At 37.2% G+C, this 16,925-nt stretch overlaps 2 protein-coding genes across 2 annotated transcripts; one reads left to right on the forward strand and one right to left on the reverse strand.

Annotated features, from left to right (window-relative positions):
* Positions 1 to 3,381: 3,381 nt before the first annotated feature.
* LOC108368380 (lebercilin-like) lies at positions 3,382 to 10,193 on the forward strand. Its single transcript, XM_017623227.1, has 6 exons — positions 3,382 to 3,585; positions 3,662 to 3,902; positions 3,954 to 4,210; positions 5,033 to 5,258; positions 5,314 to 6,003; positions 9,828 to 10,193. Exons 1-6 carry the CDS (start codon positions 3,518 to 3,520, stop codon positions 10,080 to 10,082), a joined length of 1,737 nt encoding a protein of 578 aa, XP_017478716.1. The 5' UTR covers positions 3,382 to 3,517; the 3' UTR covers positions 10,083 to 10,193.
* A 120-nt stretch (positions 10,194 to 10,313) lies between these two features.
* LOC108368383 (ribosome biogenesis protein BMS1 homolog) lies at positions 10,314 to 15,568 on the reverse strand. Its single transcript, XM_017623236.1, has 4 exons — positions 14,124 to 15,568; positions 13,202 to 13,570; positions 12,440 to 13,136; positions 10,314 to 11,568 (listed from the first exon to the last, which is right to left on the reverse strand). Exons 1-4 carry the CDS (start codon positions 15,417 to 15,419, stop codon positions 10,403 to 10,405), a joined length of 3,528 nt encoding a protein of 1,175 aa, XP_017478725.1. The 5' UTR covers positions 15,420 to 15,568; the 3' UTR covers positions 10,314 to 10,402.
* Between the last annotated feature and the right edge of the window lie 1,357 nt (positions 15,569 to 16,925).

Genomic DNA, 16,925 nt, shown 5'->3' on the forward strand with positions numbered 1-16,925 from the left:
CCATCGTCTGTGCTACTCTGACGTTTATTATTAGAAATGTATTTACTTTACTTTTTATTTTTGTAATAAATTAACTATCTAGGTACTTTGTTTATTTTTCTCAAAACCGAATTTCTACTGCAGCTTCCTCAAGCGAATTCATTATGACCACCTAAATACATACAACAATTTCAGCACAGTTAGCTACTTCCTTAGTTTTAGTTAATTGCTGTGATTGCTCAGCAAAAAAAAAAATACCGTTTTGAATGCAGTTAAAGATCTTTTCTCATAGCAAATAGGATTATTGATTTAAGCCTTCTGTATTTAAACAATTTTTATGGATGGTAAAGCTTTTCCTCCCATAGTAGACCCGCAAGTAGACGCCAAATTTATTTTCCTACAGGCTAATGTGTGTGTACATACATATGTACATATTTATGTCGGTACAAATTTAAGAATGCAGCAGCAGCATCTATGTAGTACCTACAATAGCAGAGCGTATCTGACAGGTGCCAATCATACCACACATGTTTGCCAACAACACGAAACCTTTTTAACTAATCAACGCCCACCGAAATCCGTTTTGATATTGAAACTATTTTCCACACAGTCTTAACTACGATATTTAATTTAAACAACGTCATCGATTTTTTCGCATTTCCCGGATCCGCCTTTCAATTTTTCTCTCCGTTTTCATTCAAAGGCATTGAGCACCATTCACCACTTTTCCACTATTTTACTTCATTTAAACAGCTTTTGCAAGTATGTATGTATGAGCAATTTTTGTATTATTTTAACTTCTTTTTTACGAATGTTTACGAGTTTTTCACAGTGAATTTTGGGAATTAATGAGAGTTGTTTTTTTGATGGGAAAGAATTTTTTACAATTATGTTTTTCACAAATTTTCTTCGATTCGCTTTTAACAGCAAGTGTCTTTGCTCACATCATCGCTAGAGAACATTAACGTCAACGTCGCTGTCGCTGTCGCTGTCGACGTCGACGTCGTATTAGCCATTCTCGTTGTTGTTGGCGTTTGCTTAGTCTCTCGTCCATCATTACCGTGTGCGGTTTTTCACTTCTTGGCTCGTGCTCAGAGGTAATTAGGTACTTACTCTTATTGTACACGCGTTCATGTATTTAATTTCAGTTAAGTATTTACAACTTTAGTTGCGTACTCGTACGTATGATTCTTTACTATATATGTATAGCAATTTACCGTCTTGGCTGTTGATACTCGTAGAGTGATGCGTTCGTAGTTTGCCTTAATGAGACAGACTTCAACGTAATACAAACTTTTGTGTATATGTATTTCCGTTTATTCCTATTGTTTTTTTTCGGCCACTCACATCGCTCGTTACTCGCTTCCGTAGTTGACCATACACGCGCCGCGTTTGTGTTGAGACTGGCAGCGCCAACTAACAGCTGCTGCTGTGTAAGCTAGGCGCTCCATCGGAATGTGTGCTCCACACGCTCGCGCGCGGTGGCTTTCGTTGGTGTTTATGTGAGCTTTTTTTTGGGGCGAATTCATCTTTTGTTTTGCTCCAGTGCGTCCATGAGTGCGGGGGAGGAAATGGGGGAGCCGGCGGCCGAATTGCCAGGCAAAGTTAAATGTGACAGATATAAAAAGCTGGCGATGGAAAAAAAATTTATGGTTAAAATGCTTAAACAATAATTCTAATGCCATTCGATTTTTAACGATTTTTTAGTATGATTACTTATTTCAGGAAAAAAATTTTAATTATTTTATTCACTCGTCTGTGTTTATACGAAAACTGTTAACTGTGCATGTTTTCTTATTAACTTCGAATAATCCCACTGGGAAAATAGGTAAGCGCCTTACGAGGTAATCCACATTTCTTTCAGCTTTTATTACAAAAAATGTCAAAAGGCACAAAATAAACAGCTCCCTCCCTTTCAAAAACACTCCAATTTATAACCGACTTCAAAAAAGGAGGAGATTATCAATTCGTCGGAATATTTTTTTTATATTTATTAATGTTGCCGCGTAACTTTGGACCGTTAACTGTTTTCTATACCGCCTGCCAAAAAAAAAAAAATATTAAAAATCAACGCGAATCCTTAGCCACTTCAAATTTGTATACTAAAATTTAATGGGCTATGAAAAAAATCGTAGTCGTATCATTTATAACAAATCATATGTAATAATCTTAAAATTTTAACTTATATACATATGTAACTTAACTTATATATTCTGTTCTCTATCTCACTACATTTTTTTTAAACGAATCAAATTTTTACCTTTTATCAAAACCGTAATTATTTTTCATTAATAATCTTTACTGCAATTTAAGGAAAAATTATTTTTTTTCTGTCAGTTTCCATATTAAATTAAAATAAAAAATAAAAATCATTTTTCATTGTTTTCGTGAAACTGGCTATTCGAAATTTTTGTGGTAGAAATCATAACAAATTTGCTTTTTGTGTTTTGTTTTGTTTTAAGAGATTTATTAAAATTGATTTAAAAGTTTTTTTTAAGAAGATACAGAGTTTTAGGAGAACGAATACATTTTCCAATTTCCAATGCTGATTTTCTAGTGAACCTCAATTGGAGGAGCAACCCGCTCTCAAACAAAAGGTCACATTTGTGGTATGCAAAATAATCTGAGTTACCCACTTGAGAAACGCATGGATAACAATTTGAATTTGAACTTTATTAAACTTTTTATCAAACCATGGAAGAAATGAGGGTCAAAAATTTTGCATAGATTAGGAAAAAATTGGAAAAAAATTTGCTTTGACCATTTTGGGAAGCCAAATAAATAAAATAAAAAATAAAGTTTATCTGGCTGAAAATGGCAAACCTCCGAGTGTATTTCTGCCATGAAAAACAAGTGTTCATAGAAATACCACCGCATTTCACAGTCGGCGTAAAACTGTAGATCCCTCTCCTTTGTGCGACAACATCAAGGCACACGCCACAATTCGGATCGCCAATCTATTATTATTATTATTAAATGCGTAATTTTCACCAAGATCTGCTGAACTGAGAGCCCCGATCGCAAATTCGTAAATGCTTAGATCCTTATTTTCAATGTATACCTACTTGACCAAAAAAAATATTTTCTAATCGAAAATTTATTTAAGATTTTTGCATAAGTTCCAAAAACTTGCATTCAATTACACAGTGAAACTCGGTAAAGCCTAAAACAAATCATATTACCTAACATCAATGCGGCCTGGTCGGCCAAGCGACGATGAAAGTTGTTTGTAACCTAGGAAACTTCATTAACATGAATGCAAGCGTCAAAGGCTTCGCAGTCCTGTGGCCAAAGGAATAAAAATAAACAATAACAACCAGCCTTAAAGAAAGTACTTTCTCAAAAAAAAAAAAAATTGCTTCAAGTGTCTTCATCAGTTTTAATAAATATTGTTTTAAAGAAAAACACAAAAAATATTTCAATTTTATTAACTGCAATACGTTGTTTATATTTTGCTAGTTGATTCCAATTTATCATCGTATATTAGTAAAAACAAAATTGTGTATCACAACAGCCGACGGACGTATACGTAACCTAAATGGTCTCACCGAGAAAGTCAACATCTGCATTGAGCCTCATTCCAGAGGAACGTGGCAAACTGCTGCCGTAAGTCCCTTCGCTTGGCATTGTAATTACATATTTTAGTGGTACACACATATACAGATTTGCTTTTTCTATACAGGGTGTCCACAAAGAGCTGTGAGAGCCTTTACTCGAATACGTCCAGTTCGAAAAGTTCAATTAATAACTTATATCGGCGCAAGCAAAACGCCGGCAATGTCGGCGGTGCAGGTGGAAACATGGGCCGCCACTCTACACTGATACCCGCCACAACAGAAGTGCGCCAACGCGTATTATCCGCTCGCCGTCTACGCATGAAAACATTTCAAAATCAGTTGGCCGATGCACAGCAAACAATTGCGGTATAATATTTAGCCATTCATACATACATATATAAACGGTATCGTTTGTAGGATCTCGCACATGAAAATCGTATCCTACGCACGTTACATAAGCGCCAGGACTCGGCCTTGGCCAAATATGAATCAACAAATGCCGAATTGCCGAAACTTTTACACTCCCACGCCGAAGAGTTGCGCGTGTGGCAGGCAAAGTACCGCCACCTACAGCAGATCAACAAGGAGCTCGAGCATAAACTCAAAGCAAAAGAGTCTATAATACTCACGCTCAGCGATCAAAACAAATACTATAGTCAATTGAATAAGGATAGGTGAGTGCGCTTGTCAGGATATACATATGTATGTACATATAGGAACTGATCAAGCAACACTGGGGCTTTAAATTGAGATATCCCGCGATCATAAATTTTACTTCTTAAACTTTCGATATACTACTTCTATATATATGGTCTCACTTAAGGTCGTTTTTTGTTTTGGGGCAACCCAGTCTTTGAGAAAAGCTCGGAAAATGTGAAGATGCTGGCGGAAACTCAAAGACAACATATTGTTGACAGACGAAAACATATTGGGCCTTATGCATAAAAAGTGAGCTTAAGCTCAGACTCAACTTTTACACTAATGTAGTGAGCTTGAGCTAAAGAATTTTTACTGAAAATCGAGTCGGAGCTTAAGCTCAATTTTTAGGGAAGGGGCCCAATATGTCGTAAACTCTCCAGCTATCTGAAATCCCGACGCTTTCTCACTTTACTTCTGACAGTTCTCCGGCACGTCTTCCCAAAGAAAGTGTGTAGCCGTAATTTGTATCAATCTGACCCATTCTGTTGACGCTTTAAGACTTGTCAGAAATCCGCCTAATACAGCGACTTTCATGCGCATTACACAGCCTGACCTTTTAATTTGAGGTGATATCGTCTGCTGTTCTTTGAATCAAGTTCGGTGGAAAATATTTGTTATCGTATTTATTTACTTTTTCCCTGAGCGCCGCCGACAATATCAACTATCAAAGAGTTATAGTGCCGATTGTACCACACTGTAGATCCAGCAGATCTCAATTGAGTCCTTATCGGCATAGGTTCTTTTGCTTTTTCTTCAGCGCATCTATGCTAATTAATTTATCTTAAAAATCTTTGAAGGAACCTTGAAGAAAGACAGCGTTTGTCCGAGAAATTGGAAAAGCTTGAAACTCGTTTACAGGAGAAGGATAACGACATGAAGCTACTGGCACGTCGAGTTCAAATCGAGACCAAAAATTTCAAACAACAATTACTTACCGAACAAAAGCGAACAAAGGATGCTTTGATGAAGCTGGAAAAGGCTCGATTGGAGCTATCGGGATATCGAAAACTAGACGAATTAGGTGTAAGTTTGGAGTTGGCATTTGATTACTGCGCTTTCATTATATTCATATTTGTAGGATAAGTTTTCCACACTCAGCGTGGGACGACGTACAACGAACCCCACAGACGAATCAAAATTGGAAAAAGATTTAGAGCGGATTCTGGCAGATGAGGTATTAGATGAAGATGAGAAAGATCTAGATGCAGATTTCGATCCCGGAAGTCAACGTTCAGCCAAAAGTCCAAATAATTTGACAGCCGAAAGCTCTCCGGGCTATGGAAATCGCAAAATAGCTTCGTCTCTCACAGTGGGTAAGTCGCGAAAGCAGCGACAGGAAGGCGGCGGCGGCCTAAGACCTGTGACAAAGCAGCAACAGTTAGCCCGACAGCAGTTGCTACAAGGATACCAAAGGAAAACACAACAAAAGGATGATCCGACGCATGAACATCTCGCCGCCATAACAGATTACGAGGTTGAATATGAAAACGATCACAACGGCGAGTTCCCGGGAGCTAGCGATCGCCGCCAGAGCAATCGAAGCAGCCGTAAATATGATGACGGTGATGAAGAGCTTGGCGAGGTGAACAGAGATTATGAGGGAGAGGGTGAGGAGGTCAATGGTGATTCCAGCCGAAAAGCGGACGACGACGAAGTGGTATCACGTGGCACCTTTAACGCCGAGTATTTAGTAGAGGGAGAGGAAGAACAAGCACTAGAAAGCTTAAATGACGAGAACGGTGAAGATGATGATGATGAACGGGATGTTGTATGTATTGTAAAATTAATTCCAAATCAAAATCAAGGGGAAAATTTTCACCCAGTAACCAGTCATGTAGGCGCTGGGCTCATTTGAGCTATACAAGGTTCCAGGGATTAGTAACATCCAGACGGCCACAACTAGTGGACTTAATGAGGGGCGACCTTGCGTTAGGGTGTTGTTCCACAGAATGGGAGAAGGGTGTTAGTTAGTTTTATTCACAAGTAAAGTCTTTCAGTCTAATAAACTTTGAGTATAAATCAATCTAGAAGATTATAAATAATCACGTTAGATCGAACAATCTGAAGGATGCATTTCTGCATTTCATTTTTGTGCGAAGCTTTGTAGTGGAAAATGGTCTCGTGTGGAGCGTCAAAAAAATAAGCACTTTTATTTTTTTATGGTCAGTCTACTGTACACCATGATAGTACAAACTACGTACATATGTACATATTATAGAGAGGTCCTATCTCACATCCTCGCTGAAATGCAAACAAAGCGTAACTAACTAAATTTGTTATTGCATAAAACGATGTGGGGACTTAGAATTCGAATAAATGCATCATAATAAATCAAAAAGTGAATTTTGGATTTTTAGTCAGTTACGGCTTTGTAGGATAGGTCCTTTCTATATAAAAGTAGCGATATATGTAGTTACCTATGAACAGGTAGTCTGGGTCTCAATCACTACTCTAGCCATGGAGCATTGCTCTCATGTCCAACGACAACGCTGGAAATAATTCTCGAAATCTAGTCTCACCAGCTAACCATAGAGCAGGCGGGTCGAGCAGGGCGCAAAGTACAGTACAGTTTATTTTTTTTTTTCTAATACCCAAAATCGATACTACCATAGTCGAAGATATCACATATGAATTTTGGTCCCGACTGGAGTCGATCAAGACATCTTCATAGGGTAATCTAAATTTTTACCCCTGTGCGACACGCCTTAACCGTCTCCAATCGGGGCCAAAATTTATATGTGATATCTGCGACTAAAGGAGTATCGATTTTGGGTATTCGATGAAAAAAAGTTAATTTTAAATTTTTAAATCTCTACAGAGGAATCTGTACTTCGCCCCCTGTGCGACACGCCTTAACCAGAGACCCAAAATAATTATTATCCTAATATTTGAGATCAAAAACGTCGCCTTGTTTTAAGAGAAATTTTTTTCCTCTTTGTATAGTAATTATTTACGAGAAATATCTACATATCGTTTATTTCAAGACGAATATTATTTACGTCTTCTCATAATAATTATGTGTGACTTTTATTTTTTTTCGTTTCGTGGGACATTTATTTTAAGACGGAAATGATTTACGTATTTTCATAGTAATTATATGCGACTTTTATTTTTCTCGTCTCTCGACAGTGATTTACGTCCCACAAAGAGCTGCGAGTTGGATTACTGGAATTTAATTTGCTAACATCTTGCAACCCCTTTCAAAAAAACTAAAACCACGTAAAAGCAAGGCCCTTTATTTTGACACCACATTTTTGAAAATCGAACGAACGATACAGATTTGATGACATGAATGAAAAATCGTGGCATTAAATATTTAACGCGTCGAATCTCCGAACTCAATTAAGAAGTTTCATTCAATAAAACTGCCATATAATAATTTGGAGAAGGCGTAAGTCATTTCCGTCTTGAAATAAACGTCCCACGAGACGAAAAAAAATAAAAGTCCCACATAATTATTATGAGATGACGAAAATAATTTACATTTTAAAATAATCGTCCCGAGAGACGAAAGAAACTTTTCCATTGTTCACTAATAATTATAGAGCAATTGAGGGATTCACAACGGTGTCGTAAGTGTCGTATTGTTGTACGTCGTAAACTTGAAAAGCTTAAATAAATGTCTAGAGAACTTGAAACCATAACCAACAATTTTTAAACACTGCGAAAATTCATAATATCACTTTGACGGTACTTTGCGAACCCCCGTAATATATTTTTTAGGCGTTTAAAGTTTACGACATACAACAATACGACACTTACGACACCGTTGTGAATACCCCAAATATTTAATTTTATTTCTTATAATCGTTATGGTCTCTGGCCTTAACCGTCTCCAATCAGGACCAAAATTTATATGTGATATCTTCGACTATAGTAGCAACGACTAAGGGTTTGAGGCTTAGGAAACCTGACGTAAAAATTTGCTTTCTACATTTAAAGGCCTCCCTAGTATTTATGCATTCAGTAACTCACAGAAGTATTTGTTGTTGTCCTCCATAATAAATCTTTCTCGTTATTTTGTATTTAAAATATAGCTCATCTATAGGTACTAATGATATAAAGAGAAGTCCCTTTTTACAAGCTTTTATTTAACTCGCTCTGTATGAATGTATGTATGTATGTATGTAAGTATGTTTGTTAGGGGCAAATATTGCAATCAATTTTTTATCAACTTCCCGATGAGCTGGAGACTTGAAACTTCAAAGTCGGTTCAGAATCCGATGACAATGCAATACGAAAGTCAAGTTAATCCGATAGGTGGCGCAGGAGTCGATATATTTGAAAACCCGTAGTTTCAGTTCGATTTGGTTCATATTTAGGAAGTATATTAACTACACGAAAAAGAACAACTCTACTAAACAATTTTCCGATAGGTGGCGCAGAAGTCGCTATATTTGTAAACCAGTATTTATGAAAGCTTGCTTTAAACATATTCGTTTTTTACTATTAAGTTATTTTTGTAACAGGTAATCTCGCGAACGGCAGGTCCGATTTTCATTAAATTTAGTATATAAATAGCTTAACGACAGGTGGCGCTGGAGTCGAGTTTATACTAAAATCGCATGTATGACCTGATCTTGCTAATATTCCAAATATGTATTGGTAACACGAAGGGAAATATTTCGGCGAAAATTGCTCGCCAGGTGGCGCTGAAGTCGAGTTATACGGACATAACGCTTTCGTTAGGTTATTTAAGACGGCAATGGAGGATATGATTTCTAACGACCACAAAACCAAACGTGAATGGGAGTTGTGGTGAAAACCTCGCACCCAATGTTTCAATAAAAAAATAAATTTTGGGCGGCACGAAATTCGCAGGGTCTGCTAGTTCTATATATACATATATAACAAAACCTATACAAATCAATGTTGCAAACTTCCTACCAAATTCCCAAAAATTCTGCGAAAATGGCCATAAAATTGTAAACTTTTTTATCAGATTTTTTTAATTCTCTTCCATACAATCCATGAACAAAATTAATTTCAGCGAAAAAAAATGTCAAAAGTCAGTGGTAGGGCACATCGTACAGTTTCCTAAGTAAAACCATGGCCCGTAGTCATAGTCAAAATAAAGTCGACTTTAAAGTTAGTTGCAGCTTTTTGACATAATTTTCAATTGGATATCTGTCAAAAAAGCTGCAACTAACTTTAAAGTCGACTTTATTTTGACTATGACTACGGGCCAATGTCTTTTAGGTACCTACAGCCTGCCAGAAAAAACGGTAAGAAGAGTTACTTTACTTATGAAAATGTAAGATGGTAGGGCGGCGTACTTAAAAATATCCGATTAGAATATTTGAAATTTTGATGACCATTTTTTAAAATTCGCCGAGTTTTGTAGAAAGCTTGCAACATTGATTTGTACGGTTTTTGTTATAGAATGAGCTATGTTTCAAATATAAATTAACGAAAAAGATTTATAACGGAAGGCATTTTGAATATCGTAGCTTGATGAGCATTTTGATTTCATTGTGGTTGTTTCGTTCCTTACTATTTTACATGAAATTTGTTTTTAACGTGTTTATAATAACAATCTTTATATTAACTTTTGATTTGTCATTCTAATTGTTTTGCATATGACATTAACAGGTCTGCCATACCGCCAAGAAAACTTCACACATGAAGGAAGAGATTTCCAGCATACGCAAACAAATCTCCCATGACTATAAAGAGCGAGAGGCCTTTCTGGACACGTTTTGCCGGCAGGCCAATAGTGGAGTTCTATTAGATGAAACCCCAAAAAAGCGAAGTAGCATCACCTTGGGTCAGAATCTGCCTAGCAATCGTAAAAACAAATTGCTTGCTGCGCTCAAAGCCATCGACGATAACAAGAGTCAGGACTAAATAGCTAGTTTATATCTATGTCTGTGATTTTTAATCACAAACTTTTGTTGCTGCTTTTATATGTACATACAGGCTGCGTTTCTTTATACATTCCAGATAATCCTATTTCACAGCCAGAATAAACAGCATCATCAGCAACATTCTAAAGAACAAGTAAACAAAAAAGTTTTTTTCAAAACGTTCAGAATGAATAAAGAAACCCAGCCACAATGCAAATATACTATGAATATTTAAATAAAACTTGTTTGCTTTTATTTTTTCTAATCAAAGTACTTACAAAAGCCTATACATACTAATGTAATCAATGGTCACACAATTTTTTAGGTATCCTGCTTTTTACGCATTTTACTTATAGCACGGGAGATTTTCTTTCGCACCTCCTTTTGACGTTTCATCTTTCTCATTTCCTCAATACGCTTTTCCGCACGAAACTGCTTCAAACGGATCTTGGTTTCCATTTTATCACGTTTTCTCTTGTCTTTGTAGTTGGTCTCAATCATATTCATCATCTTTGCAACCTTTTGTTCATGAGGCGAGCGTATCACAGCTATGCGCTCCAACTCCTGAGTCTTTTTGTCTGTTAGTGGTCCTAGTTTCGGCTTATCCTTGTATGGCAAAGCTCGCTGTAAAGCTTTGGGTATCGTAAGTGGTTTGAATATTTTCGGTTCTCGCTTTATTTCTATGTATTGGCTATCTGGTTGCGCTTGATTATGAATATTGCGTTCGCGCTTCAGCTGACCCAAGGTCTTCATGCCTTGCCACTGCGACTTCTGGTCTGGAGGCAGCAAAAGCGAGGTGATGGGTGTATAGAATCGCGACACATCCACTCGGAACCACGTTCTGCAGAAGACAATATCGCTCAAGAGAATCTTGTCTTCGAACGTTGCACGGAATGAACCCTCTGGTTCGTGGTGTGCCTTCTTGATTTGACCGCGTATTCCAGAAACAGTTTTTATCTTAGCTCCTTCGAATTTCGCCACTTCAAGACCAGTATTGAACATTCCTTTTATGAAGGCCGTTTTCTTATATATTTTAAATGGTTGGCCCACCAACTTTAACTTTTTCATGATTTGCGCTGATTTATCCATTTCACTGACACTACCTGTGGCGGCAATTCGAAAGCCGAGTCTCTTCATTTCTTCTAGATCGTGGCGTACTGTTTGTAAAGCTAAGAAACCAGTATTTTGTGGAGTGATTGGGCCCCAGAAAGTCATACTACATGTTACATGATTTGGTGTATATTTAAGATACCTATGTCGGAAGTTATCTTCTATTTTCGCATATATTGGTACGGTTTGAAAACGACGCCAGCCCAAAGAAATTATAAGTGGATCGCCAGTTTTCAAAATCTTTTTGTACCATCGATGTTTTTTTACTTTGCAGTTGACATAGCCAATATTTTCTTCGGTCATATTCAACCCACCAACCAGTACTGGGTAACTCGGATCAAAGTTTTCTATGAACTCGGCAGGTATAGCTCGAAAGCCTAAAACAATATGTAAAATTCAATTAGAAAGAACATTAATTAGGCATAAAATATATGATCCGTAGTCATAAGTCATGTTTATCCAATTTCAGAAATAAATGAGTCGTTTTATAGATAAAACGTATTTTATGTAAACTGTGACAGAGTTAGTGTTTATCTTAAANCCAGTATTGAACATTCCTTTTATGAAGGCCGTTTTCTTATATATTTTAAATGGTTGGCCCACCAACTTTAACTTTTTCATGATTTGCGCTGATTTATCCATTTCACTGACACTACCTGTGGCGGCAATTCGAAAGCCGAGTCTCTTCATTTCTTCTAGATCGTGGCGTACTGTTTGTAAAGCTAAGAAACCAGTATTTTGTGGAGTGATTGGGCCCCAGAAAGTCATACTACATGTTACATGATTTGGTGTATATTTAAGATACCTATGTCGGAAGTTATCTTCTATTTTCGCATATATTGGTACGGTTTGAAAACGACGCCAGCCCAAAGAAATTATAAGTGGATCGCCAGTTTTCAAAATCTTTTTGTACCATCGATGTTTTTTTACTTTGCAGTTGACATAGCCAATATTTTCTTCGGTCATATTCAACCCACCAACCAGTACTGGGTAACTCGGATCAAAGTTTTCTATGAACTCGGCAGGTATAGCTCGAAAGCCTAAAACAATATGTAAAATTCAATTAGAAAGAACATTAATTAGGCATAAAATATATGATCCGTAGTCATAAGTCATGTTTATCCAATTTCAGAAATAAATGAGTCGTTTTATAGATAAAACGTATTTTATGTAAACTGTGACAGAGTTAGTGTTTATCTTAAAAAACTTCATGCCTGCGGATCATTAAACTAGATATTTCCCTCTTACCCAAACGAACATAAAGGCCTGGTCGAAATCCTTCAATTTGTATACGCAACTCCGGGTCTAGTGCAGCAAATTCACTTTTGTTCAATTCCGATTGCTTCTGAGCATCAGCTTTCAAACCCTCGTAATAATCATGGTCCCCTTTAATGCGTCCATCATCTTCTTTTGAACCGTCTTTATTGTCGTATTCTGCATCAAATTTAGCTTTGAGTTTTAGTTTTTTGGCCATTAGTTCTGCTTTTGTTAAATTCTCCTCCTCCACCCTAGTCATTCGGCGCTTACGAGTGTTTTCTTCGGCATTACCTTCTGCCATTACATCAGAATTAGTTTCTTTTGAATCATGCGGCTCTTCAACGCCGCTGTTCCCGATGTGTTTTTCGCCAGTTTCCAGATCTTCGAAGTCTCCATATACTTCACTTTCAGCGTCGCTCAAATCATCCAGGCGCAGCAATGTTTCAGCATCTTCGGACGCTTTCCATTTGCCAGTAACAAAGCAGTTTTTTAAAGCGGCCTTATTTTCTTCATCCAACCAGTTACGAGTACTACCCGAAAAGTCTTCATAGAAGCAGTGCTCCATTTTATCCCTTATATCTTTTTCCTTTTGCAAATCGCTCTGCTTTTTGGCCACTACTTTGAAGAGTCCCCCCAATTCTTCTTCCGAGTCAGAGTCAGCGTTTTTGTTGCCGTCGAATTTATTTTTCTAGAACAGAAATCAAATTTAATTATTGTTTTTTTTTTTTTCTTTTTTAAGTTCAATTTAATTACTTTGCTTTCGCTTTGCGTATAACATCCATATACTAGCCGCATAATATTCTTTGCCTCTGAATGTCGCTGAAGGAAGGATTCACGCGCTTTTTGAGCTAAATTTTCTTTCCAGCTCATACTGTTTGCTAGAATTTTCTCTTCTTCTTGGTCACTATCTTCATCCTTATCCTCATCCCCATCCTCATCCGCTACACTTCTCTTGTGTTTTGATTTTAACTCATCGACATGTTGATATTCCTCATCATCAGATGAGTTATTGTCGCTCTCAGCTGCTTCTCCCTCACTATCTTCGTCCCGCCAGTTACCATCTGCAAATTCACCGCCACTGTTAACGCTAACGTTGTCTTCGTCATCTACGCCAGAATCATCCTAGGGAAGAATTGTATAAAACAAAGTGATCTTCCTATGTACACCTACATATCGTCGTTTAAAGTACAAAATCGCGTATCGTTATCGCGGAGGTTATTTCATTAACCGCCTCAAAGAACGGAGGAAGGTTGTCAATTCATCCGAATATTATTTTTTTGTATGTATGTTACCGTTTTCGATTATTCTTTTTTTATCGGAAAGGTGGTATCTCACGGCTGGTCGCACAATAATTCAGCTTAGTTCCGATCATTGGATCATGAATAAATTAACGGTAATCCAAAATTTTTATATGACCATTGAAGTCGGTTGTAAAAATTACTTGTAAAAGTGTAGAAGCAAAATCAATTCAAACATTACGAAAATTCATGAAAATTCAGCGAAGTTTCATAAAAAAAATTTAAACATAATAATTGTACCATGAAAGTTATACATATATTCCATTAGATTTTAGTAAAGTGGATGTGTGAAGCTGCTAAAAAATTACGTTGATTTTTGATAATTACGTTTACTATTTAATTATTTTATTACTGAAACATGAGGTAAATGTACTTACTTCATCATCTTCAATATTATCTTCATCCTCATCTATATCACTGTCATCTTTATAGTCTTTTGACTTTATGGCAGAACCATCAGAGAACAGTCGAAATTCCTGTTCTTCAATTTGCATATCCACAGTTTGTTTTTTATCTATCAATTTGCCCACTAATTGCTCCTGCTCAGCAGCGTCTGCCGTTTTTTCTTTGTGACTGTGCGAGCCCTGTAACTCTATATACACAGCGTCCTTATCGTAGACAATTCCTCCAACCCCTGACATGGGCGCATACAATAGCCTTTCTTTTTCCAAAAGACTGCGCTTTTTCTCCGTGCCAGGCAATGGGCATGGATCAGGTATTGCACTCAATTCTTCAATCCTTGCATCCCCCAGCCCGGCAATATGAACAGAATGTTCCTGTTTCATTGGTACACCACGAACATAACCGTAAAGGATTATTTCTCTGTCACATTTGGGGTTGCGGCGAATCAGGTCTGTATTGGTGACATCTTCAACTCGATCCACGAGCAAATAACTGTGTGCTCCCCGCCATGACAGCGGGCGGAACTTCATTACTGAAATAAAGCGTCCCAGATTTTTTACCTCGTTTCTCAAGTATTCACCGTGCAACAATCCAGAAAGGTAGAAAAGCTTTGCACCATCGTAGACTTCAGTCCAGAACCGATGCTTCAATTCCTTTTTCCGTTTCCTTAATTGCTTGGGATTCTTGATCATATCTAAATGTGTGAGCACACCCATAATTTTTGGCATTCCATGTACTTGACAAATATTCAGGAATTCGAAGATCTCCATTTCAAACCCGTAACTAGCATCACACAATAACAACACTAAATCTGCGCATTTGGCAATATCAATCATTGAATTTATATCATTGTTGCATTCCAAAAGAGTTATGCGTCGTTTTTTCGAGGTAACAATCGTGATGGGACCCCGGATATCGGTCACATTTGTGCGCGTAAAATTCTTTATTAAGTTGTTGATTAACGTTGTTTTACCTACTTTTGGTGGGCCCACCACTGCTATAAGCACCGGAGGGGGTTCGTCTGGCGTCTGGTCCACAACGGGAATATGTTGCTTTTTCGCTGTTATGTCTTCTTTACGACGAAAATTTCGCTCTGCTCTCTGGACAGAATTAATAGCAAATGCCTTCGGATTCCTCTGCCTCGCAGTGAGGTTGGACTCTTTGGTGTTCCCTGAATCTTTTTTGACCTTTAGTTTTTTCTTTACGGCCTTAACGCCAGCCTGTCGAGCGCGATGCGATTTTTTCTTGTCCAATCCATCTTCCTCTGGCATATCGGTTTAAAATAAAATTATTCCTGTCGTATTAAAGAAATAAAAACCTCTCGCATATGCACGTGCAAGGCAATAGATGTAAAAATTGTTTTGATCATTTTTTAGATATTCTAGTTTTGTATCGATATAACGCAGTGTACTGTAGTCGTTATCATACTTACGAATCATCAAGGCGCATCAATTACAGGTGATAGCGATAGAAGCTATGCTTCTTCTTATGAGCACGCTTGTGTCAAATTATCGTCCGTTTTGCTTTATTTACTTATCCACTTATACATACATATATACGTATATATATACCCTGCAAACAAATTCTCCCGAAATCTTTAAGAGTGTCGGAAATCTGTTACGATTCTTTTAGAAATCTGTAAAGAAAAACATATGAAGCAGTTGACAAGAACTAGTAAAGAAATTTCTGTACCATTTCTTAAAGAAAATTCTTAAAAAATTGTGAAACCTTTCAGAATTCTATGAAATCCTGGTATGCAGGGTATACATATACATACGAATATGAATAGATAAAGAAGATGTTGATGACACAAGGAGTTCATACCAACGGTAAATGTTGTTTTTGTACGATTGCTACAACCTGTAGTTGTTGAATCATGCGAAATCATTGGCAATCATGATTATATTGTGGCGAATACTGCGGCAATACGAAGCGATCAACGAGAAAATAGCAGTATGTTCGATGAAAGACCATGATTCAACAACTACAGGTTGTAGCAATCGTACAAAAACAACATTTACCGTTGGTATGAACTCCTTGTGTCATCAACATCNTCTGAAAGGTTTCACAATTTTTTTAAGAATTTTCTTTAAGAAATCATACAGAAATTTCTTTACTAGTTCTTGTCAACCGCTTCATATGTTGTTCTTTACAGATTTCTAAAAGAATCGTAACAAATTTCCGACACTTAAAGATTTCGGGAGCATTTGTTTGCAGGGTATATATATACGTATATGTGTATGTGTACGCGGATATGTAAATAAAGCAAAACAGACGATAATTTGACACAAGCGTGCTCATAAGAAGAAGCATAGCTTCTATCGCTATCACCTGTAATTGATGCGCCTTGATGAAAGACGTAGAAACGTCAAGTAGAAGAATACTGCGAACAGCGAGAGAATTAGAGAATGTGCGATTGATGTAAATTCTATAAATATTTGATTTAGAAAAGAATTAATTAATAAAATGTGAAAAAACGGTGGTAAAAGTGCACTTGAGCGGAACCAGGCGTCCAACTTCTTTTTGCGTAGGCGGCCATCGGCCGCACTTAGCGATTATAACCCTCAGGCAGTAGGATTCGCCTTTCTGTGTTGCCAACGAATGGGGACAGAACACCTTTTGCAGAGAACAACTTTCATTTACTCCATTTATTCGCATCAAATTCATCAAAACATGGTGCGAAAGGTGCAAAGTGCAAGTGTTTTTTGCGAGTAAATCTTAAATTAATTAAAAATCTTAATTCAACAATCGCCCTCCCCCCCCCCCCCCCCCCCCCC

This window comes from Rhagoletis zephyria, unplaced genomic scaffold, assembly GCF_001687245.7.
Source record: "Rhagoletis zephyria isolate East Lansing unplaced genomic scaffold, Rhagoletis_zephyria_1.1 Rzeph_scaffold_03096, whole genome shotgun sequence".
In the NCBI taxonomy this organism is placed as follows: Eukaryota; Metazoa; Arthropoda; class Insecta; order Diptera; family Tephritidae; genus Rhagoletis; species Rhagoletis zephyria.